This window comes from Clinocottus analis, unplaced genomic scaffold (assembly GCF_023055335.1).
Source record: "Clinocottus analis isolate CAN_PGR_092001 unplaced genomic scaffold, fCliAna1.0.p SCAF_16, whole genome shotgun sequence".
Taxonomy (NCBI): domain Eukaryota; kingdom Metazoa; phylum Chordata; class Actinopteri; order Perciformes; family Cottidae; genus Clinocottus; species Clinocottus analis.
In genome coordinates, this window is record NW_027175887.1 from 10,109,865 (window position 1) to 10,134,444 (window position 24,580).

At 46.8% G+C, this 24,580-nt stretch overlaps 1 protein-coding gene across 1 annotated transcript; it reads right to left on the reverse strand.

Annotated features, from left to right (window-relative positions):
* Positions 1-3,281: 3,281 nt before the first annotated feature.
* Positions 3,282-23,669, reverse strand: glis2b (GLIS family zinc finger 2b). The gene is made up of 7 exons (XM_068579066.1): positions 22,794-23,669; positions 6,481-6,679; positions 6,150-6,280; positions 4,606-4,761; positions 4,369-4,502; positions 4,164-4,282; positions 3,282-4,047 (listed from the first exon to the last, which is right to left on the reverse strand). The coding sequence occupies exons 2-7, from the start codon at positions 6,653-6,655 to the stop codon at positions 3,308-3,310; spliced, it is 1,455 nt and encodes a 484-aa protein (XP_068435167.1). The 5' UTR covers positions 6,656-6,679; positions 22,794-23,669; the 3' UTR covers positions 3,282-3,307.
* Between the last annotated feature and the right edge of the window lie 911 nt (positions 23,670-24,580).

The following is a 24,580-nucleotide window of genomic DNA, read 5'->3' on the forward strand; positions in this document are numbered from 1 at the left end:
GTATGCAGTTCATCTCTGCAGTGAATCCTCACCGTCCTGTGGGAGGCCCGACACACACAGATCAGCCTCAAACAGGAAGGGTTATATTTGTTTTTGTTTACTGTGAACGCAGCTTGTTAGTCTGCCTGTGTTCCCTCATCGCTGGTAAAAATGCTTTGTGGCCGGGAGGTGGGGGAGCAGAGCCTTTTTTGGGTTTAATCTATAAAAATAAAAAAAAAAAGAAGAAAAAAAACCCCAGAGGGCAGACAGAGTTCAGTGGCCTAGTTTCTGCAGGCTGGTACGCCTGTGAGCCGCTGCCACATCGGGGCACAACACAGCCAGTGACTTCAGAGCTGAGAGGGCCGTTTGCTGGGTAGGTGACCAGATGGAGGGCGGCTGCACGCAGCAGCTCTCCTCTGCCTCGTCTCCCCTGCTGGCACACAGCCGCTCCCTTCATCTCCTGCTTTCGCTTGTCCATTCATTCAGCCAATCCTGTCCCTGTTTGCTCTCGCGCTTTCCCTGCGCAGCCCGCCATTTCACAGTCGGATGTTATTTCTCTATGGACTTCCTTTATCTGCTGCGGGGAATTAAAAGGCAGAACAAAGGAAGCAGAGTTCGCTGATCTAATCTAGCCCCGAAGATCATTCTGTTAGGACACTTAATACCAGAGTAGTATTTTAGGCCTGCACCTTCTCTCACTGATCAATTGATGTGATTGTCATGAAGGAATGTGATATCATTTGGTCCACTAGATATGTATTTTCTTATTTCCCCCCTAAAGCAGTGGTGTCTAACCTTTGTGGCTTGTGGGCTCTTAAATGAATCAATTGTTGTCAGCAGTTCAACCAGAGTGCTTTCTCTTTCCCACTTCATGGTAACTATATTCAGTATAATTTTTTTATTTTTTTAAGTTGATCATATTGGCGTGCTAATATTTGCAAATTAGCATCAACCTAAGTTTTTTTTTTTTGTGGGATTTTAGTCATAAACTTAAGTTTTGGTCCAATTTTGACCCTGTGATGTCATTATAAAAAGTTAAGGAATCACTAAGTCATTAGGATTCATCCTCTGGGAAACAAAATAGAAAATGTCATGACAATTTATCACATTGGTATTTAAATATTTCAGTCCAGACCAACAGGGTGGGCCGACCATGCCATCCATTGAGCCACATTACTAGCATAGCTTAAAAGCAAAACATAAAAGAGAAAGCCTGAGAAATAATAACCAACTTTTGTCTCAAGTTTTCCTCTCTCTTATACTAAATGTACCACATGACCCAGGGTTGGAACCACTGCCCTCGAGGACCCCCGAAACCTCTCCGTCTCGTCCTCTCCTCGACCTCTTCCTAAAAAGACTCATCCTCGACAGCAGAAAGCTGAGTGCAGAGCAGCCGTCACAGAACACAACAAGCAACTTCAACATCAGAAAAAATGTCTCGTCTGAACAGGAAAAGAAACAAAATAATGAACACAATACAAAAACAGCAACAACTGATTATTTCTAAGACATGGCGATGAAAAAGTAAGACCACCAACATCAGCAGAGATGGAGGAGAGAGAAATAAGAAAGGTGGTGTGTGACAGTCTCTTGTGGGAATGTTCCTGAGGACGATCCCCTCCTGCTCCCCGTACCTCTCCGCTGTGGAGACGGCAGTCGACATTGTACATGTGTGAGCGCTGAGCCGGCCTGGAATGACTCCAACGGCAAAATAGACCCTCGCATAAAAAAAAGAACAATCTATTTTGTTTTTTGAAGAACCATCACTTGGCAGTAACATTTTGTAAAACATTTTGTAAGGAATATCGCATGAGTTAAGTGCGTGTAGACTGCTTAATCGGGCCGTGACAAAAGTTTTCCCAGACGTCAAATGAGTCTTTTGTTTTTGTCCCTTTGGACAGAGTAAAATGAGGCAGTTTGCAATAGTGTGGCTTCCTAGTCAGTCCAGCTGTGTGTAGCATGGAGTGCATCACAACCCCCTCTGTGGCACACTCTGGACGTCCCTCTTTCCGCTCTCCAGGTATTTTTGGCACAGCATGCGACTTGTTGAACTTGGGACAAAACTTCAACCGACAAGGCTAAGTTAGGCTTTCGACTGGACCACCACCTGTTTTTCACAGCTGGTTTTTGGTCGGGTCACTTTTAAAAAAAACAAGAAACTAGTGTTTATCACCACAGTGGCCCTTTCATACACAAACTGGCCCGTGTTGATTCAATTACGGGAAAGCAGCTGGACAATCCAGAAGTGAAAAACAGTGCGAGTTCTGTAAATGGAGAGCGGGACGTTGTGTATGGAGTCCCACCAGAGGGGGGAGCCAGACACGCTGGTGGTTTACATTACACATATCACTCATGTAAAAGATTAAGTGATGATTGGTCATTGTCAGGTGATGCAACACCGTCTGTCTGTATTAAGTCATCAGATTGCTCTGTGCAGTAGCCCCTAGTCTGCACACATTCTGGTGGACAAGGCTGGTCCATCTCGGTCACCCTCCCCAAACGAGGGACAGATTGTCAAAAGTGCTCTCTCCCAGTTCATGTTACACTGAGGGAGCTGAGAGGTTAGCAGCAGTTTTGAGGTTCCAGGACTATAACCAGTTGACACTATTAAGTGCTGTGTTTAATTGAACTGTCTCAGAGCTGAAACTGCAAATCCAAGACAGTTTGAGTTCACTTGCTTTGGTCTGGCAAGCCTGTCTGAATCATATTAATCACAGCAGCCTGTGAAAAATAGGTCATAACTTCAAAATCAACTGTGAAGAATCGTCCTATTTACGTGCAAGTTTGCCTAACTGTGAGTGCGTCATTCAGTTACACGGTATATCTATCTCACTGCTAAGCTGGAGGCACACTGTCCGCTGTAAAACAGTTATATAAATACTTATCAATGAATCAGGACTTTTGTAAGAACACAGAGCACTAAGACTGTCACATCAAGGAAACAGGAATGATAAAGAATAAAATACAAAATAAGAGAGCAAAGAGGAGCCCAATGTTGGGCCTTGTGATAGAAATACGGAGCCATATATGGTAAACAGAGTTCTTGGGCCCCAAGTTTGGTTTCCCATCGACACGAGAGGCTTGCGTTGTGTACTTATTTCTTGTGAGGTGTAGTGTTATCTATTGTTTTTTATGATTGAGGGTTTGATGAGTTTCTGCAGTTTTTCTCTGTTGACAACCTCTCTCTGAAATGCGTTTGCCTGGAATTGATTGTGCGAGCCAGTCCCTATCACCTTTGACCGTGTGTACCCCCACTATGGCGTTCACCCCCCCCCCCCCTTCCCCCCTGAGCTCTTCTGGAATGTGTGTGTATGTATGGATGTGTGTATCAGTTGACCACAGCTGGCTTGAGCACCACGGTGCCTGGGGGGATGACCACCCAGGACAGGGGATCATGGGATCCCGTGGAGAGGTTCAAGACCCCCCCGGTCACCCTGTTCTCTGCCTCCTCCCCCCGGCCCCTCCTGGCCTGTTGGCTGTGGGACCTGCGCTCAGACGAAGCCCCCATCATGGGCATCATCGACAGGCCCAGGGCCGAGGAGGGGAAGCCTGCGGAGACCAGAGAGGATTTGGCCAGGCCCAGCGTGGAGCCGTTGAAGGACAGGATGGGTGCGCCTCCCAGGCCGCCCGGAGGTGATCCGGCGCAACCGAACGTGCTGAGATCCAGGGGCCGAGGACTGAGAGGGGACAGGGGAAGGGCACCACGCAGACCCTGCAGAGCATGGCCTCCAAGGAAAGCAGCCGCTGCCCCCGGGATGATAATGTGGGCTGCACTCAGATAGGACAGCTCTGAATCCTTACCCATATCGCCAGCAAGCACCCCACTTTGACTCCCCCTCAGCAGCGAGCCCACCCCGCCTGAGGAGCCCTGCTCCTGAGTCACAAAGTGGCCGTGGGCCTTGATATGCTTGCGGAGAGAGCTTGGGTCTGTGTAGCGCTTCAGGCAGCCCACCATCTTGCAGTAGTAAGGCTTGTCCACATAGTGTGTGCGAGTGTGCTTGAAGCGGTCGCTGGAGTTGGAGTAGCGCTTGTTGCAACCCTCGTACGGACAAATGTAGGGCTTTTCACCTGCGGGGGGGAGAAATGAGCCTTATGTTGAGAATGCAGTGACCAAATCGCACAATTTTTGATTTTACAAAAATTAGGAAAGGCGTTTTGACTTTAGCGTCGGCTCTACTACTGACCTGTGTGTGACCGATTGTGTATCTTGAGGTTCTCCAGGCGTGAGAAGCTCTTGTTGCAGGTGGGACAGCGATGGGGTTTCTCGTTAGTGTGAGTGCGGATGTGGATGAGCATCTTGTACCTGCAGCAATGCAACAACAAAAATCCTCAATAATCCTCCACTGATATGTACATTAAATACATTTCTCAGGTGTATGATTTTCTCACCGAGCATTGAAACCCCTCCCTTTGCGAGCACAGCCCTCCCAGTGGCAGCAGTACCCAGAATCCTTCTCAGGCTTGACATGGAAGTCATTGACGTGGTCCACCAGGTCTTGCAGGGAGTCAAAGAGCAGATGGCACTAGAGGAGAGAAAACATTCAGCATTTTAAATGAATTGTCAGAGATGATAATGCTGTTTTGAGCTGATCCTAGTTAGGAAACACCAAGGTCTCTTGGTCATACCTTCTTCCAGTGGCAGGCCAGTTGTTCATCCGCTGAGAGGTCAGGCGAGGCTCTCTTGTCGCTTGTCTGGCCAATGAACATGGAGGATGGCAGGTGAAGTCCCGCCCCAGCACCGATTGGCACAAAAAACTGAAAGGCCTGTGAAATGTGAGAATTCTGGTAAACAAGCAGAAAAAGAGAAGACAAAAATAGGATTATTAATCCACTGCACAAGAAAGAAAGAACCATGCACAGCTTTAGTTCATGTTTACGGTCATGTGCGAAAATACAGCTTGATGTGATAGAAGTCATGCCTTGCAGCCATGACTACTGCCGGCAGTATATTGCTCTGACAGCAACATCTACACAGCACAATAGACAATAAACCATCAGCTGGATGACACAAGCAGGAACTGATGGCCTCACTGAGAAAATAACTTGATAGAGACAAACGTATTTATTTTTATCAATGGAGTAAAGAACAGCTGATCGTCATCTCTAAAAAAAACAAACACTTTTTCTCTTGTAGTCACCCGCTGCGTGGTACAAAACCTCCCTACATCCCCGAGCTCGGCATGAGAGCGGCAAGATTCATTGAACCTCAGCTGGAGCTCAAAGAGCTAAAACACCGGCTTACAGACACACGCACAGAGTAACTCCGCTCCAGCAGAAAACTGAGAGGAGCAGTGGTGAGAACGTGGAATTTGGAATAAAGGACAAATAAGTCTGAGAGTAGGAAAGCACGGAGAGAATTCCTCTGCACTCCATGTGCTAAAGTATGTGAGCTGAAGGGGAGAGAGGGAGAGAGGGGGGGAGAGAGAGAGAGAGAGAGAGAGAGGGGACAGAAATCATCCTCTCTGCGTCCACCGGGGATAATAAGTAAAGTGTCGAGTATCTGCAGCGGTGGGGTCGGGGCTATCTGGGACTCAGTGGGGCGGCTGACTGGTCTCAGCCAGCGCGTCTCAATTCAATTGGGAGGGAATTTAATTAGGCGGCATAAGGTCTGCATGCCTGTACCTTGTCTTAAATTTGATTATACCTACAGACACACACACCACAGACACTTGCATGCCAGTGGGACCACTGAGTGCAAGTTAAGCAGACAGAGGCATTTGTTGGGGACACAAGAGGTGTTTGATAAGAGTTACACACACACACACACACACACACACAAGCCTCCGACCCCTTGCATAGCCGGATTCCCTCATGCAGAGTGTGACACAACCCGATGTTGTTCCTGACTTGCTGGCCCCAGCAGGCTGACTCAGTCTCCGCTGCAGACAGTGTTTATACTATTTCAACTACTCAAGAGGTCAACAAAGAGACTGGAGACAAAAGAGGTAGTGGAGGACCAAATGAAAGCTACGTGGAACACATGGGTAGGTGTGTTAAGTCTCTGACTTTACGTTTCGTCGAGGGTTGCCACCACCTTGACTTATCGACCCTTCTGGTCTTATTATTCGATTACTTTAGGCAATTAGTCGTTCTCTATCAATGTCTTATTCGAGTGGAAGTCGACTACGAATTTCTTCGGTCGAGGACGGCCCTAGTTTGGTCATACTCACTCCTGAGGCCATGTAGTTGCCGTTGGTCATTTCTGGAGAGCTGGGGGTGTGGCGGGAGGAGGGAGACATGCTCAGGTCCACCGCAGGAGGTGTGGGGGTGTCTGCCCGATCATGGGGGACCACCTGCATACCTGAGAAAACACACACTTGTAAAAGAAGACCTCTTACATTGGGGCTCTATTGGCATGGCTTTCTTGGTCTACCACTTTTGTTCAGACTTAAATATTTGGATACACGGTAAAAAAAATTAAAAAAAAGAACGAAAAAACACTGCCTCAACGCAGCCTCACAGAGGTGAAGTCGTGACGGCAGACTTCTGCTTTGTTGTTACCTGTGTGTGGAGATGCTGGAGAGGCGGGCTCTATGACTGCGGTGCCGTCTTCCGCCATGCGGAGCTGGCGAGCTCGCTTGGGGTGCAGCGGGGAGATGGGGGGAGAACGCGCTCTGTCCCACCCGTTGGCCCGCCGGGGGAGCTTCAGGTCCAGGGGCTCGTCCAGGGACAGCATGACCAGAAACCGCTGACCTCCCACCTGCACAAACAGTCACGGAGGGGCAGAGTCAGGACTAGTGGGACCAATGAAGGATAGCTTGGTGTTCAGATAAACACACGTACAATGAAGCGCTGCATTCCAATGTGAGAAGGTGACAGATAATCACACCTGCAATATTTCCCACATGAATGTTGAAGGTTTCTCAAATTCCCACCGGCTAATAAATACTCTTTAACAATGGTGAACTGACCACAATCGTAAACTGAAAAACTGAGTAAGCCGGGAAAAAAACAAACACACACACACAGACACGCACAGACACACACACACACACATAGAGATCTGAGCGACCCCCTCCTCGTCTTCCACGCTGACCTTTACTCACACACTCTTCCTGAGGAATGTCTACAATCCAATCCAGATGGTCACCCTCACCGCCAGCTCTGCTTCACCCCACCCCTCAGCCAGTCACCGGCCCTTGCACCCTGTCACATCGCCCCCACCCCAGCCCCCAACATTGTGCACCTTCAGACCCCATGGACCTTTGAGACCCCCCCCCACCCCCCCTCCCATCCCCCGAGGCCTTCAAGTCCAGCTGCACCTACTCCGTCCACCTCCTGCCTCCTCTAAACACACTGACCTCTGGACCCAGCCTGAGGGTTGTGAGCAGGAAGCGTCATCGAACTGTCATCTTGAGTTTTAGTTGGTCTTCCTCTGCCGCCAGATTGAGCCAGTCTCCCTGTGTTGCACCAAGCAATGGAGTATAGACATTCCTTTCAACTTAAATGTAAACAAATACTCCTCTTCTTTCAGCGTGTACTGCTCCACACACAGGCGGTGCTAGTACAGTACTGCTGGTTTAAAGCCAAGCTCTCTATTCAACACAATGTGTTAGGGTTCACTGCTCCTTCTCCCCGGCCTCACACACACACACACACCCACACACACACACACACACACACACACACACGTCTCCTCAAAGCATATTTCCGTCAACACACACACAGTTGCAGGGTGTCCTTTTTTTCTGCTGGAGTTCATGCCGGGCAGCTCCCAGTGTGCATGTTGAGCGTAGATACACACACACACACACACAAGCAATTAATCAAACTGTAATTTCAACAAATCCACCCCCTCCCCCCCTTCTTCTTCCCTCTCTCTCACACACATGCCGACACACTCACAGAAGCCACGGTTGGTAGTGAATGGTGGGCTTTGAGAGCGACTGGCCAGGGGCCACATTAGAAGCCCTTGTGTCTGGGAGGCACGGAGCAGAGAGGTCACCAGGTCCACCAGCCCAACGAGGGACGGCCACTCGCTCGCTACACGCACACACACACACACACACACACACACACACACACACCACCACCAGAGGGAGAGGGGGGTGTAAAGACTCAATCAGCCATAGATAAGAGGATGATGATACACACACGTACTGATGCAAACAGAGGAACATACTGTATGGACATGCACACAGAGCAGCATTATGGCCTTATCAGTGAGATCTTTCTGTTTTGATGTATACATATGTATGTACACACATGTATGTTTCGCATGCACGTAGAGAATCATGTTAGGCAAAATTTCCTTTGAATTTTATGTGATTATAAACCCCACTCGGCTAGCACATGACCCACCGGTTCATCTTGATCTTGGCTTTAAGTTTCTTAAATTGCTCAAAGGAGGGATCTTATAAGGGAATGGAGGATTGATTAGACCAGCTAATAACTACAAATGGGAATCCATCCTTAAGATCATTTCTACATTTAACAGCTACATAAAGGCTTTGTCTCTTGGGGATGTATGTGTCCCTTTTTCACTGTCTAATAATGTCTCCATCATCCTCCACTTTGCTAAATGTATCCACTAACTTCTGACACATGCTTGCTTTATTATTATTACCTCCATCAGTCAAACCCAGGACAATCGTGTAATGATAAACCTGTATTCCTGGTTGTAGCTCTTATTATCATTTTGACCGAAGAGAGTTTGTTATGTGGGCAAGAACTGCCATTAGCTGTAAAAATACGATCAGTCAGAGCAGATACGATCCTCAATGAGATCACATTGCGGTTGACACCACATCTCTGTTTCTCTCTCTCTCTGGATTGGGTGCATTTGACTAACTTACTGTAACTCCTACCACACAGCCTGCCAAGACTTTTGGCTTTATTGTTTGGCCAAAGTAGCATAAAATCGTCTGTCATCCACTTTAATCGAGTAAAAGCTCTTACCCTGGGACCGATAATCAGCTTAACCTTTCTCTAAATCCAGCTCCTATCAGCTGCAGGGACAAACAGAAACCCGGCCGCGCTATAATCAAGGCTGTAAAGCACAACGAGAAACTGATTTGGAACTTTTGAATCCATATAAACGTGGAATATAGGTCTTTTTGGCACTTCAAATGTGATCAACATGTGATCCTCCAGCTCTCACTGTGTGACCAGCAGAGACACTGCAGGGGTCTCCACACACAAAAGCTCTTCTCAGGCAGTTGCTCCACGTGCAAACCATTACTAAACCTCCATAATAGAATGTGGAGACAATTTATTAAAAATGTGTCCTTCCCCGTTATAATGAAGTGCATTGTTGGTATCGTTCAGCCTGTTGCATGTTGGAGAAGGAGAATGGTCAGATTAAATGTGCAGTGAGATGGAATAGAGTATACATTTTATACTCCATTAATCCAGTAGTCCACTAACGGACAATTAATTAGCAATAACTTGGATAATCAATCAACCATTTGACTCACTTTTCAAGCAAAAAATGGCATGTTTGCAGCTTTGGAAATGTGCTTCCTTTTCAAACAACCACTTTTAAAAATATCCCCATGGACTCGAATAATTATTTCTAATATATCTATATAATCCATATAATGAAGTATGATATGCTACGTTTATATTTCATATTCTATTTGTTGTGGTTTATAAAGTTATATTGCAGTTTGGTGTATTTATAGTGTATTATTTGTAATATATTCTTTATACTGTGTCTGTAGATATCTATCTCTCATGATATATGTACTTAATAATTTCCCAATTTGGAATTAATAAAGTTAAATTGGATTTATTTTGTACAGACCAAAATTACAAAATCACAATTTTGCCTCCAATCTGAACATGATACAGAGTACATGCGTATATCTGTCTGTCTCTCGCTCTCTTTCTCTCTATCGATCCCGAAAATAATCCCCAGATTTATCGATAATTCAACTAACTGATAAATGCAGCCCAGCAGAATATTTAGCCGTCATGTGATGGTGGACTAAAGCTCAATTATGTCTCTTCACAGAAGCAGTTGAGTCTGACTTATTCACAAACAAACTCTCTTGAACTTCCGAGAACCTCAGCCGGTCATAAGATATCTTATAATTCTCGCTCAATAGTCAATACCACGCTAATGTGTTCCCTGTGGGACGAGTGCAGCTTCTGGTGAATCAGTCCCCACTGCTGGATTTCACCTCACCATTATTTCTTAGTGGAAAAATAGTAGCGACTGACTGGGAAGTGACTCACAGCGTGTGGATTTTGGACCGAGGTACGTGATCTCGACTCCGTCTTCCAAAGAGCAACCGACCACTGAGAGAGGGTTTGTGGGAAATGTGAGACAAAGAGAACGGACGACCGAGAGAAAGAGTCATATACAGTGGAGGAAGGAGTATGGTGTTGGCGTGATATGCGAGTGTGTGTGTGTGTGTGTGTGTGTACAGCTCGGTGGCGGATGGCTGTGAAGTTTGTGGAAGGGGTGTTGGCTGGCCCCCATGCAGACTTCCTTGCTGAGCCGTGGGGTCGACAGTCTCTCTGAAAGGCAGCATTGTCCCTTCTCTGGGCCCTCTCTCTCTCTCTCTCCCTCTCTCTGCTGTAGCCTGTGTTTACTCTGCTAGAGAGAGAGGGAGAGAGGAGGGATGACCGAAGGGGCCACAGCAAGGATATAGGGTTAGGATGAAGGGAGGAGGAAGTGGAAGAGGAAGAGGATTTCTGAAAGAGAGGTTTGTGTGTGTCCTCTTTAGCAACCTCGGTCACCTTTTCCCCTGCAAAACCCTTTCCCACCCGAGTCCCACATCCACCCCACTGCAGAAGGAAACCGCCCTTTGATGAGGCGTGTCTGGGTCCGGGGAGGGGAACACGGGTCCAGGTTGGAGGGTGTGGGAGTTGGGCGACGGGTGAGGTAGCAACAGTGGGGGCATCTGGTCAAAGGAGCGCTGTGTGTTTCAACACCTCCATGCTCCGAGGCTGGGCTCACATGGATCAGAGCTGACCTTTCACCCTGCTCCGACCGACAGATCTCCAGCCCGGTCTGATCTAAAGGAGGATCGCGTATCGGTGCAGTCTGCTCCGTCTGATGGCGCAGAAACGAGAGCCAGCAAAAAAGCAACGGTGGATATCAAAGCTGTGCGGCACAAGACGAATATGTTGCAGGGCCTAAAATTGTATTGTGTAATGTTTTATTTTCTGAGACTGTTTCAAGAGAGCGATAGAATGTGTGTGTGTGTGTGTGTGTGTGTGTGTGTGTGTGTGTGTGTGTGTACATGATTTGTGACCCCCTCAGAGGTTGGGCGTAACTTAATCTGCCTCCTGCTGTGACCCTGGGAGGTGGTCTGTAGGAGGTAAGCCATCCCTCCCTGGGGCTCTTTGCTCTCTCTTTTATCATTTACACACACAAACACACAGAGAGAGAGAGAGAGAGAGAGAGAGAGAGAGAGAGAGCGAGAGAGAGAGAGAGAGAGAGAGAGAGAGAGAGAGAGAGAGAGAGAGAGAGAGAGAGAGAGAGAGAGAGAGAGAGAGAGAGAGAGAGAGAGAGAGAGAGAGAGATGGGAACGTCTAAGGTTGGTGTGAAGTTATTAAACATTTATTTAAACACTGAACAAACATAAAAATAAAGAAAATCTTACAGGAAGAAGCAATTTGCAACTTTTACAATTGTCAGATAAGTTACAAAGTTATAAAACGGAGATAGCAGCACTCCAAAATTACAGAAATCTCAACGCTTTGGCACAGTTTAGGGTTTCATTTCCTTTAGCTGACGTGTCTGACATGTCACCACCGCTCCATTAGAGCGTTGCAGAGACTTACTCTGAAAGTATTCGTCATGTCCAGCGCCTCACTGCAGTGACCACATGAACTGAAGGTAAACAACTCTGTTTAGTAAATCTGTTTCTGTTGGTTCTGTAACTCTGTGGTGATGTGTAAAGACCTGCAGTTGCAGCATTGGTCGTGTCTCGACCTGCTGGTTTCTACATCCACCAGGTGGGGAGGAGGAAGGGGTCAGAGGTGACCGATTGAGGCGTAGGTGTGGTGTGAACCCTCACCCCTGACATTTGGGTTTTACATCTTCAACTAGGCCCAAGGAGGAATAAACAACTCGATGCGTTTCAAGCAGGTTTCCGCACACACAATTCTCAGAATAATTAGATTTCCATGATCAAAGCATTTGCACGATTCAAAGTAAAGCGTTTGCCATTTGCAATTTTCCTTTTAGATTTAAATGGACTTCATGTATATCACTGACGAAGGGGAGTCTGAGTACTATTAATTTGCATCTCGGAAAAGCAAATGGTCCCTCCTTCTCTCCCACTTCTGTCACTGCTGACGTTTCTTGAGGTAAGTGACCCCACCTCCGCTGACACATACACAATTGAGCTGCAGCCCCCGCAGACGCCCTCCACCCTTCACCGCTGATGTATCACTCAACACACAAACGCACACAGCTGAGAGATTTTCTACTCTTGCCTCTGTCCTCCTCAGCCAGCTGACTCCTCAGACAGGAAACCTCAGTTTCCACTCCTCCTCCTCTGGGCCTCTCATTCCTTCTCTCTCTCTCTTTATTCCTCTATTCTTTGCTTTTGTTTTTCACTCACGTTCACCGCTCTGCTTCCTCTTTCATTTGGTTATTCCCTAACCTACTAACCTCTACCTGGCTTTAATGGTATGTTAATTTAATTGCCAGATTATTTACAATCCAAACCTCTTCCTATTATCCTCTCCCATGTTGATAAAAAAAACACACACACCGGATCATACACAGAATTACGCAATAGCAAGACGCTTGGAGTCACTGGGGATGGGCTCCTGAGGAATAAGACAAGTTGTTGAAGCACTGGAGTCACATCGCCCGCGATTCAGAGACAAAGGTGCTCGCATGTTTTAACCCAGGCAGAAATTAGTACAAGATAGCCACTTGTTCTTTTAGGGTTTCAAAAAGAGAACAGGAATATATCAGTGAGCATGCAAAAATCAAAAGATAAAGATGCAACTGAGGAGAGGAAGGGAAAAATTGGAGACAACACATGAAACGGGGGAGACACACGAGGGAAGGAAGGAAAGAAAAAAAGGGAGGGATAGACAGATTGAAGGAGGGAGAGAGTGCAACAGGAAGCTTCTCAGCGAGCTACCGATGGCCTCCAGCCAGAGCGTTCAGACACTGAGGAATTCCAGGCAGAGGGCAGGCGGGGAGGGAAGGTGCCAGGAAGGAGGGAGGGAGCTAGGAAGGGCACAGAGCGAGGAGGGCGGGTCACACTTGTGGTTTGTTGTCAAAGGGGACTTCTACACGAGAAAGGAAGAGCACGCGATCGCTCAACAACAAGTGATACCTCAGCATTACCAATTCTGTAAGGACGCAAACTGGGATATGAGCAGTCGAACACTGGCTCTGCCTGCTTTTCAGACTTTGGTTATGAAGTATTGAACATTTCGCTTCACCGTTTGGGAAATGGGAATTGATGTGTACTGGACATCCATACGAGAGAACATGTCTAAATACTAAGTTTTTATAAATGAAGCTTAACTAGGACGTAGACATTTGTGCAGAAAACAATGTAAAGAATACTCTACGGACACTGTGGGTTTCGATCAGATATTGTATATCAATAGTAGGACAGGCTGAATTAAACATGAGAGGGAGACTGTTAGTGGTACATAATTATAATTTGAGAGAAAACACTCCACCAGACTCTGCATCTTAATGGCATCCAGGCAGACCTGACAACAGCACAGCAATTCCACTTATTCTGTCGTACAGTGAGATTAGGCCATGAATGATCTATGAACAGCCATCTGACTGAAATTTCACATTGTGTCAGTAAGCTTTATGACCTGCTCAACCCGAGATTATCGTACGACACAGTAACCTGATTTGACTCTTGGTGGGACGGGGATGGATGAGCGGAAGGATGATGGATGAATTTCAAGAGGAGTAAGCATGACCATATATCACAATGCTTTTCCTTTTCCTTATAAAATATTTACCTTTAATATGCAAACAAAATGTGTTTAACATTTCACCAGATATCATTTCGCCAAATGTTAAAGCTTTGAGATTAGTTTTTAATTATGTAATTAATTTGACGGGGCCGCAGTGCATGAATATCATGACATTTTTTGGCAGAATAAATGAAAAGAGAAGAGCCAGGTATAGGGAGAGAGAGTAGCTGCACATTGGCAAGAAGCTAGGAAACTTCCCCCTAAGCCACTGCCAATTTATTAGACTCCCTAGTAGCTGCTATATGACATGAACAGTATGGGATTGAGGGGCCACGTGTTGCAACATGTGTTTTCAGTCACTGGTTAGTTTTTATCCCACCTACTCCCCTTCCAAATCACACACGTATGGATTTTAATCAACTAAAAACGCTCTCGCATCAGGAGAGTAATCAGCGGTAAACAGATATAACTCCATGGGACAATAACTCAGAGTGTTTCAGCTGTAAACCTACCCAACACGAACGCCTAAGGCACTTCGCACGGCCGTACTGAAGGCTCTGAAGAGTGGTGAGTAATCTTACAATAATGTGGGGCATTTCACAACATTGCACTTTCATAGCCGGCGGCGGCGGGTGGCGGGGAACCAATGAACACAGCAGGAGACCCACGACCGTCGGTAAGCGGAGAGGAGACGTGAAGAAGAGGAGAGAGGGATGTGTTTGTCTCTACACAGATTTGAACACATCCCCGCCCTGGCTTTCTTTACGTCCTACTAACTCTGCTGGGCCCCTCTACCTCCTGCAGGCCACTTAAGGCATTCACTCCAGCCCTCACTCCTCCTCGCTCCTCTGTGCTCTGCCATACTTCCATATAAACAGAAACTTGCATGATCTCCCTCCGCCCTATTCCCTCTCGACTTCTTCCTCGTCGCCATCGTCTTTCTTCGCATTCTCCTCTTCTTCTCTTGCATAGACCCCTCTCACGTGTCTCTCTCCACTGCTCCCTCCCTCCCCCCCCCCTCCATTTTTTCAGTCCATTCCTGTGGCCTCTCCCCACAGGCAGTGATGCAATCCTCCGACTCCTGCGCGCAATCACAGGGTCTGGAGTTGGCTCTCCAGCTAAAGCAGGGGCGTCACCACACCATGCTCAGTAGGAAAGCAACAGGAGAGGAAAGAAGAGAGGTGGGGGGGACGAATAAAGAAATGAAGCCAATGCGAGAGGGAGGAAAAACAGAGAGCGGTGGGTCAGAGAGGAAAAAGCTCTGTGATAAAAATTAACAGCTCTGTTTTACAGTTTGTGCATATTCACTACGTAACTTGAGGTAAACATCTTTTGGTTTTATGTGCATGTGGTGAAGTTTTGTTTTCTTTACGGGACTTAAGGAACTTTTGATTGCATTTGATTCTGAAGACAACATCCCAACTCATCAGCCCACTAACCAGCTGTGTCCGTTTTGTTGGGGTTGCTGGATAAGGTCTGTGTTTCGGAAGTGATGGTTCTTTCACACTCCCACACTCGATGCTGTCATTCCAGCTGACTCACAGCATTAGCATTATCCCAACGGCTATATTGAAAAAAATATATTCAAGTGGTATGTTCTGAAGGTGTATCTTTGTCATATCTGGCGTTTGAATGTAATGTGGAAATTTTACTTTCCCAAACAAAAGTGTCATTTTCTCCATATTTCCTTGCTGGGGAGTGCAGGTGACATGCGTTATACTGTGGTCTATAATGTATAAGCAGTGGTATGCTGAGCCCTGTACACGCATGCATGCAAAGAGTGATCTTATCAAGCAAAGTGCACTTAGACATGGATGGAAAGGGAGGTTATAGGATTTATAGGGCCAACCATAAAGCTGAAACCTTGTGATGCTTATGTGCAGAGATATGAATGCATTTATGCACGCACACATTCACCCCGGGTTTGCAGACCTCCCCTAAAGGCAGCAGAAATGAGCACAAGGTCAGGTTAGGAATGCAAAGCACTGGCACCTGCCTAAATCTTTAAAATACCAGGTTATCTCACACACACACACACATACAAACACAAGGCCACTCCCTAAATCCCAGGGCAGTTTTGAAACCTGAAGAGAAATGGCTTCGGCCCAAAACCAAGCACACAGGTGTGCACTTCAAGACTTAACGATGTATGAAAGTATATCACTGAATAACCACCAACTTCGAGCCCTTTTCAAAACATAACTGAAGCAGCTGCGGTTGAACTCAACAGGACATGTCTTGGATTTTTCCTTACTGGTGAAAACAAAGCACTAGTTCTAAACCACCGGGTAGGAGGGAATAGGAAGAGGTCCAGAAATCTATTTTTCTTTCTCTCCCTCTCTCTTCCAAGTTACCAGCAAACTGGGGGCAGATTAATGGTGGTGACATGTGGATGGAAAGTGTGGTAAGATAAGCAGCAAACCCAAGAATATCTCAGCACCAGTTACTGCGCCAAAGTGGTCTATCCTCAACAATGACCACTTCAAGAATCAGTATACACACACATAAACACACTGATTGAACATCCCCTTATGTACAGCCATGCAGACTGTGCATCGTGTATTAGTACAGCATGTTGTGGAGTTCAGACCAGTTCAGAGGACTGTGGTACCGCTCCAGCTTTGGGAGGGGTGCGCCTGTCTCACAGTCATTTCCTGGACGGGAATATTATGGCACCACACGCATGAGAAACAAACCCCTTTCGCGTTTACACACTGACCCCAGCCACTTTCATTTGCTCGCAATTCAATAAGCCGACGGCACATAGTGAACTCCCTGGGAAGCAAGTCTTCTCATTGAAAAGCCATGGTAATATGATCCCAACAACAGCTTTATGCAACACGGCCTCCGAGAGGCTGGGGGCTACGCTTGGGGTGGTGGTTCGCGCTCTTTATCGTTGTGTGCAGTTGCTGAGGCCAATCGGACACGTCGATGGTGTCGTAACTTTTCTGTTCCTTTCTGGATGGCCACTCCCTGTCCTTGGAGAGGACTTGGTCACACCTGTGCACCAGCTTTGCTGCTCAAGAGAGAGCAAAAGGGGTGGGCACACAGAGCCAGATGTGCTTTGCACCGCAAATGTCTCCGTTACTGTATGTTTGTTAAAATGTGATTCTTTGCGAACGGAGAGAAGGGACAGGGCAGGGTCTCAGCTTCCAAAACATTTTTGTTTTAAAGGCATATTGAAAGGGGATGAAAACAGGAAGAGGGAGAAATACAAAACAGCAGACAGCAATTAGCAGACAAAGTGACGTGATGTGTATTTGTATGAGTGTGTTGGGGGGAAACACACATTGCAGGGTGATCCAGCAGCTCCTGCTTCTTTAAATTTGGGTGTGCCCCCCATACTGTCTGCCATAGCTACATTTCAGCCCTCCTACCTCCCTCGCCATGATCTCACATATATATGTACACACAAAGCCGGTGTTGTCTTTTCCTTGTGAGGCCGTGCCAACTAAACTGTGTTCTCCCTCCTCACATGGAGCGCCTGCTTTCTCTGAGTAACCCTCCGCCCCAGCGTGTCCCCTCCCACCATAGCTGGCATTAAGACAAGGTCAATATGACAGTCTTTTCTCCCTTTATCTCCCTCCCTCGCCTTTTCTTTCAGTATTTCTGTGTTCTAGCTCCACTAAGTGACAGGCTCCACCCTACAGCTTTTATCTTTTGCAGCTCCATCCAAGAGAGAGAAACAGAAAAGGAGAGCAGAGAGACAGATGCAAAGGGACAGATGGAGGGCGAGTGAGATGGCGACAGACAGAGTTGAGCATAATGCTGTAAAATGGAGTAGCACTAAACTCTTGATTCAAATTTGTTGGCATGTGCGTTATCTGTTGGAAACAAGCTTCAGAAAGATCTGGAGCTGATCCCTCTTTTGATTTGGCGTCACCCACTGAACAGCAAGGGCTAATAAATGTGCCGCGGACAAATGCAATCTTACAGTATATTGGCGGTGTTGGACCGAATGAGCCTAAGAGAGGATCCCAATTAGCGTTGAAGGTCAGGGTCATGCTCTTACACACTCTTCTGTCCTGAATCAATACTGACATTTCGAATCAATTAAAAAACAGCCAAGCTCACCAGGACCGACAGTACCATTTATTGAGCTCCAAGCAAACGAGGAGCAAGGGCGTTTAGAGGCAATCGGATGCAGTAAAAGTGGGACGTGTCAAGATAGTGACTGGTCGTTTTTCAAGCTGCCCACTAAAAGGAAATTATTCAAACTTTAAGAAACCAAATTAAAACAGTGAGGTTATTTCAAAGTAGTATCTGAGGTCAGAATATGTCTTTCTTTCACGAAATGTAACCTCAAAAAACATTTCCAAATTACATAAAGCTCCCCTCATGAGAAAGAAAACATCCACGGCACATATGAATTAAATTAGGGCTGGCAACATCTCTACAACACCACAGAAAAGGTAAACACTTACAGGCTAAACTTTTTCTCTCTCCCCTTTACTGCATGTATAAGATGGAGTATGTCTTATATAATGGAAGCGTCACGTATGGCGCTGGGGGCTCATGGAAAGTGGGAGACGAAAATGCAAGGGAGAGACGAAGGGAAAGAGGGAGCAGAAGCAAAGTTAAAAGCAAGGAGGAGATGGAGTCTCAGGGAGTCGGGGATGGAGGAGAAGGAGGGGGCGAAGGGGGCTGGAAGCTAGCTGACAGGACTGGATATGCCCAGACAGGGAGCCGGGCCCAGACTTGAGAGTCTTATTTGCCTCACCCGTCTCTACCTCATCCCCTTCTTTAAAAAACACCATCAATCCCTCTCCCCTGTCTCTCCCTACCCAGCGTGGTATTCCTCACCCGTACTTACAGCCTGAGCCCCTCTTGTCCGACTCCTCCCTTTCTTTTCTCTTCAAACACGTAAACACACACATACATACCTCTGAACTGCTGTAGTGCTATTGAGGGTAAACTGTAGAATCCAGGGTGTTGGCCAAGCAAGTAAATAATAATACAAACCAGCTGTGTCTCCACTTAAACTGCATGGCCGTGCATATTAGTGCACAACTCACAGCTTCTTGGAGCGAGCTCCCAGATATCCAAAAGGTTCAGCGAGCTCCAAGTTTACTATCATCTATACGTATTAAAGTATGTCGGTTGAAACCCCAAACAGCCTTTCCTCTAACACCTCCACCCTTTCTCTGACAGCTCCTTTACGTTGCTGTTATTCTTTCAAATCTTGGCGTTTCTCCTGTGTTCTCTCTTTAATTTTTCCTCATCAAGTAAGCCCGGCCCCAGACATGGTCTGCATATTGTCGGAAGGGCTCTGCGAGCTGAAATTCTCTCACGATAGAAACACTGAGCAGGGAGCGCAAAAGGAGCATTAAAGAGAATGAGAAGAGGTAGGGTGGGGTAGCTGGAGTGAGGCACTGAGTTGTCTGTGTTTATTTTGGAAATGCAGGCCGGCAGACTCGCAACAGAGGAACTGACCCCTAAACTTCCCCGTGGCAGATCCTCACAGAAAGAGCAAGAGTCCTCTGCTCGTTTGGGTTGTCCCACTCAGGTGATTTTAAAAAAGGGTAGACCCTATATTCCCAGAGGGAGCATTTTAACCCACCCTGGGGACCCAGGAATGGTCTGCTCCAGGAGGAAACAGCGAGGCCGTGAGTGATTAGTGGTTACAGTTTAACTGGAGAAAAATGCATGCTTCGTGAGCCCGGCCAGCCAGGGAGCAAAGCGGTATGCACTGGTCTCCTTCAGTTTGAAAGTTAGCGTGAGTCAAGCTCTGTATCCGCTCGGTCTATTCTTATTGTATGGGCCCAGGAGTCTGGCCGTCACCACACACAGACACATCACACTGCAGCACTCCAAAGTATGCGTGTGTCACCTCCACTGCTGCACACATGGCAATGATTAGTGATAAGATATTTTTGGGGAAAAAAAAATGCCCAGAGCTGAACTGTAATGATATGAGAGCTGAGAGAGTCATTCGCTGTTCTTCTCAAGTTTAACTCTAGTTCAGCCAGTGAATGCGCTCTGTTTCAACTTAGATTTCAATTAAATTACAGAGATGACTTCAGTCTTGTGGCTCGTATGAATTTCACTTGTTTATCGAGCTGCAAAAGAACCAAGAATTTGTCTAAAACTTTGAATGATTAACAAAGCGTGGGGGTCGAGGGACTGATATCCAAACCTGACCATGGATACTGTGTCATACTCTGTGTCTTCTCTCTACCTCGAAGTACATCTGTCCTGCATCTACTCGGACATGCTCTGCCCGATCACAGGTCAAAAGCTGGGATGTGCAAATCCATTCGATGTGACATAACCTAACATTAGTCATATTTCATCTATTCGGTCCCCGAGTGGTGGAATCAAAAATTGTCTGATTGGGAAATCAGAGTGGTGCCGAGGTCTTGTCCACAAGTGTAAAGGACATATCTGTCACGAGGATCCCTGCCAAGATAAATGCAACTGTGTATCAGGTGCCTTGTTTTCACTCCATGCTGCCTCTTTCATTCACCACTATAATCCTCCATCTCCTGCTGCTGAGTTGCCTTTCAGCTTGACCGTAATCCCCAGCAGCTATGAAACCCCACTGTGATATCAATTCAAACACTCCCACTGGCTCTCCCACTGCAGTTTGTACCACTTACATTCCACCCAATTACTGGTAGCAGTCCTCGCCCTCCACACAGTTTTTCCCCCTCCAGTGGAAACATATTTTATTGGCCCCACAACAGGCTGACAACACAGTGTGAAAAACAAAACCTACTGTTGTGGATGTCAAATGAGAGTTTCTTTGTGGTGCCATACTTGCAATGTAAGAATCAACTGAATGTGCTGCTTTTTACTTCAGATGCGGTGCACTTTTATTAGGCTGGTTTAAGACATTAAGTACAAGTGCGCTGTGGGCGCCCACCATTCCGCTACCACAGGCCTCGTGGTTGTTCTCTGACGCAGGAATATGCCATTAGGGTCCACCTTTTCCACCATAAAGCAGCTGCCTTACGCTCACACAACTTGGGACCTCAGGGGTATGATGTCAGACAGTTGTGGCGTGGTGCAAAATCTTTAGGCATGGGAAAATTGGGGATGTGACCACCACACCCATGATTTGATTTCAGACACTGGCGTGGTGGAAGGCCTTCATGGTCTTCCACCGTATCTTCTTGCGCACTAATTGCAGCAGATTAAAGCAAGTCGGTGTCAAACTCTGACTAAATCTCTGTGCAAGCTGTTGCACCCAGCAGCTGCCCAAGTATCTACATCTGGCCAAGCATGCAGTCAGGATGAGAAAATGTACAGCAAAAAAAAGGCTGCCTACACAAACACACGCACACATCCTGAGTGTGGAATGCCACCACAGGGACGCGCAGCTGGACCCCAGCGGACATCTGGCTATATGACGACGCTGAGAGCCTTTTCTCTAGCTCTGACTTAAGTGCTGTGCACGCGAAGTATCACGGTATGTGCCGACGGTGATAGAAGCCTCTCCATCTGTCTTTCTTTCAGATGGATTCTGTGGTTGACCTGAGGCTGAACTGTTCATCAGCTGAGTTGATAAACAATGCGGTGAGCAAGCTGAGGTGTGGAGCACCTGTGCTCACAGTTCAGAAAGAGGTTATGGATTAAATAGCAGGGGCCTGGGATGGGGTGGTGAGGCGGTGGGGGTCAATGTCCTCCCTCTACACAAAGCCTGTGTGGCCTCTTTCGCTGCTCCTCTTCCCCACATACTCTGAAAGCGGTCCAGTGGGCCCACAGCCAGACCTCCTCCAGTCTCATATGATATCTATCTCTCATGCACCCACACATACAATGTTCATACAGTCCATCGCAGCCACCTTGGAAATAAACAGCCATCCTCTTCTGATCCAAAATACAACCGCAGCCCCTTGAGTGTGCCTCGATCTGCATTGTGGCCTAATGCTTTTTAATGATCAAGCCTTATTCCACTCCAGCACAGGGCTTGTTAGGTCTGCCTTGGCAGAGCTCCGCTCTTTCCCCTGGCATCTTCTGGAACAATGGGCCCATGGGAGGCAGCCAATGGGGAGAAGGTCCATCCCAAACCCAGTCCCACTGTGCACACAATTAGGCTTAGGGACAGTGGAATTGCTTAATTGGAAGAAAATAGCCCTTTATCTCGGCATGTGTGCCTGTGTTCATCCTTGCCCCCTGCGCTACATGCTTGCCCTTAACTAGCGTAGAATTGGTCAAAACAAAAATCCTAAAATGGCAAGACAAATATTTGACCAGTTCATGTTGTAGTTTGTGAGCGACACCAAAAGAGGTTATTAGGCATAAATAACTGATGGTGGGCTGCGGCCATTTGCTGTTTGCAGACCAGGAACATAATCGAGGGTAAACTCAAAAAACTAAGCACACGTCCTCGCATAAAACTTTACATTAAATAATAACATATTCTTTCATGTGGTAAATCTAAGGATTGGCATCATTTGTTGGATGGGTGTGCACCTCGTGTGGTGGTCACAGTTATATTTACCAACAGACCATCATGTTTTAAGTGAATGTCAGCAGTATGTAGACGTTGAACTCTTTATCAGATGTTGTGACAGAACCTCTCAGCTCAGTACAAGCCTGCATCTTGCACAACAGCTGGCTGAGCTGTGATGAACGCCCCTATATAGGGCAGGATTTGTGATAGTGCTCTAAAAATGTCTCAGGGTTGAGGAGGGGATGCTAGTTTAAAAGAGGATTCAGACATGCGGGGAAAGGTTGAATAGATAGAGGCACGGCGCGTAAATGGCACAAACGCCGGTAAAGTCAAAGCACGTCCGCCACGGCTGGCCTTGAATGTGACAGTATTGAGAGTCCAGGCTGCAGTATATGGGCGCACCGCTGGAGAGTCTCCGAAAATAGGTCATTACCCTGTTTGAACTCGTGCAATTTTTCATATCGTGGCGGAACACTCAGACCAACGTGGACACACATGACCACAGACACGATTTACAGGACTGGCATTGAAAATAAAGGCGCTCCTGGCTTACCTTTTAGGGAAAATGCCGTGGATATGGCCGAGATATCTCCGACTTGGCCCCCCTCTTGCCGGTGCAAACTTCGCACACAAAGTCCTATGGCTCAAGCGGCGTCGGTGTCAAATGACTCCTCGTCAATGTTTCGCTTTTTCTTCGATAAAACGCGAAATACAGAGCTGGTACGTCTTGTAAAAAAATATATCTAGGTATCTGAAGAGGCGGTCCGTTCCCAGACCATTGTCAGGATTCTTTCTAAGCATGGGAAGAAGAAGGAAAAAAATCCAACATAAGCTCAGACGCAGCGTATTTGACTGCAGGTCGTTGGAATAAAGACTAATCTATGGAATGACAGCCTTGTCTGTTGCCGTGGGATGATATATTCTGCATATTATCATGCCACTGGAAACCCGTCAAAAAGTGTAAACACCCAAATCCGTAACCTTAACTGTTCCCGTTGAGGAAAAAGAAAATGAAGACCACTGGTTGTGTTGTGCATAAAAAAAAACGCAGGTGATATCTTCCTAAATTCAAAGCGCATCGCTCAATGGCAACGCTGGTCAAGTGGGGGTTTCCTACGGGTGGTCGTGGTTCTCCTGACGGGGTGGGAGGGCAGTTCAGACCAGAGGGATGGCATGAAGTGGTGGGTAGGGTAGATAGGGCGGGTTGGCGACGGGGTGTGGGGGTAGAGGGGGAGGATCGTCTCCTTCTTCTTCGGTGCTTTTCCAGATGCCGAGGTGGGGCTGTTTGCGTTCCTTTCTCGCAGATATTATCCTCGTGTCTCTTCTGCTGTTTTTTATTATTAATATTAGTAGTAGTATTGTTATCTGTGAGCACTCGAGGAGACGCTGTGTTGGTGGTAGTCTCCCCCAAGACCGTCTGAAGCGCATAGACAGCCGCCCGGAGCCCAGCCAGCCCGTCAGGACCAGCCCAGAGTCTGCCAGCTCAGCGCATGCTTACTGCTCCGCCCATTCACCATGGGCAGTCCCCGGTTCCTCTCCAAACGCACTCACACGCGCTCTCTCTCTCTCTCTCTCTCTCTCTCTCTCTCTCTCTCTCTCTCTCTCTCTCTCTCTCTCTCTCTCTCTCTCTCTCTCTCTCTCTCGCTCTCTCCCTCTCTCTGTCCTCATGGGCGTCTCTCCACCTCAGCTCCCCTCCATCAACAGGCCTACGTGAACGGTAACGCCCCTCTGGTTCACTGTCCGCTGTTTTGCAGACGTCTGTTCCCATGCTGGGAAAACTGTGTCACATGGTAAAAGAAAAAAAGAAAAAGTTCTTCTTTTACTATATCTACTCATATTTCCACCCCATGAATCCTTACGACTCTTGAAACTATGTGCGACAGTGAACTTGGAAGAGATAAGATTAAGACAATGTCTAAATCAGAAAGATTTTGCTTGCAACTTGTCTGTCTTCACTCGCAGCATTTACAGTATTTCCTAGTGTGGTGTCAGTGTACAATTTAGAGTCTAAAATACACACAAAAATGTACATTACTCTTGAAAACCACATGCAGCATAATATGGTGAACTCTAAAAGTTGTTGTGGAAATGTTTCACACAATAACTTATCATTATCATCATCGCGTTTACTCAAACACAATATTTACTTGCATGAAGAAATTAAGAATAACCTCTCAAGATCTGTTTTTTTTTTACTGTTTGCAAAAGCACTTTTCCTCTTACATGTAATTTCTATTTGAATGTTTTAACATTTATGATCAATGCACAAGTGAGAGTGCCACAACTGACAACCTCAAAAACAGCCACCACCTTCAAGGCAACATGGAAAGATACCGTTTA

Bases quoted from the DNA above. Each gene is read 5' to 3' on its own strand.
- glis2b (XM_068579066.1), bottom strand. From the start codon at position 6,655: ATGCTGTCCCTGGACGAGCCCCTGGACCTGAAGCTCCCCCGGCGGGCC. The intron at 6,281-6,480 runs GTAACAACAAAG...GTGTTTTCTCAG, and splicing joins TCCAGCATCTCCACACACAG to GTATGCAGGTGGTCCCCCAT. The intron at 4,048-4,163 runs GTCAGTAGTAGA...TCCCCCCCGCAG, and splicing joins ACACAATCGGTCACACACAG to GTGAAAAGCCCTACATTTGT.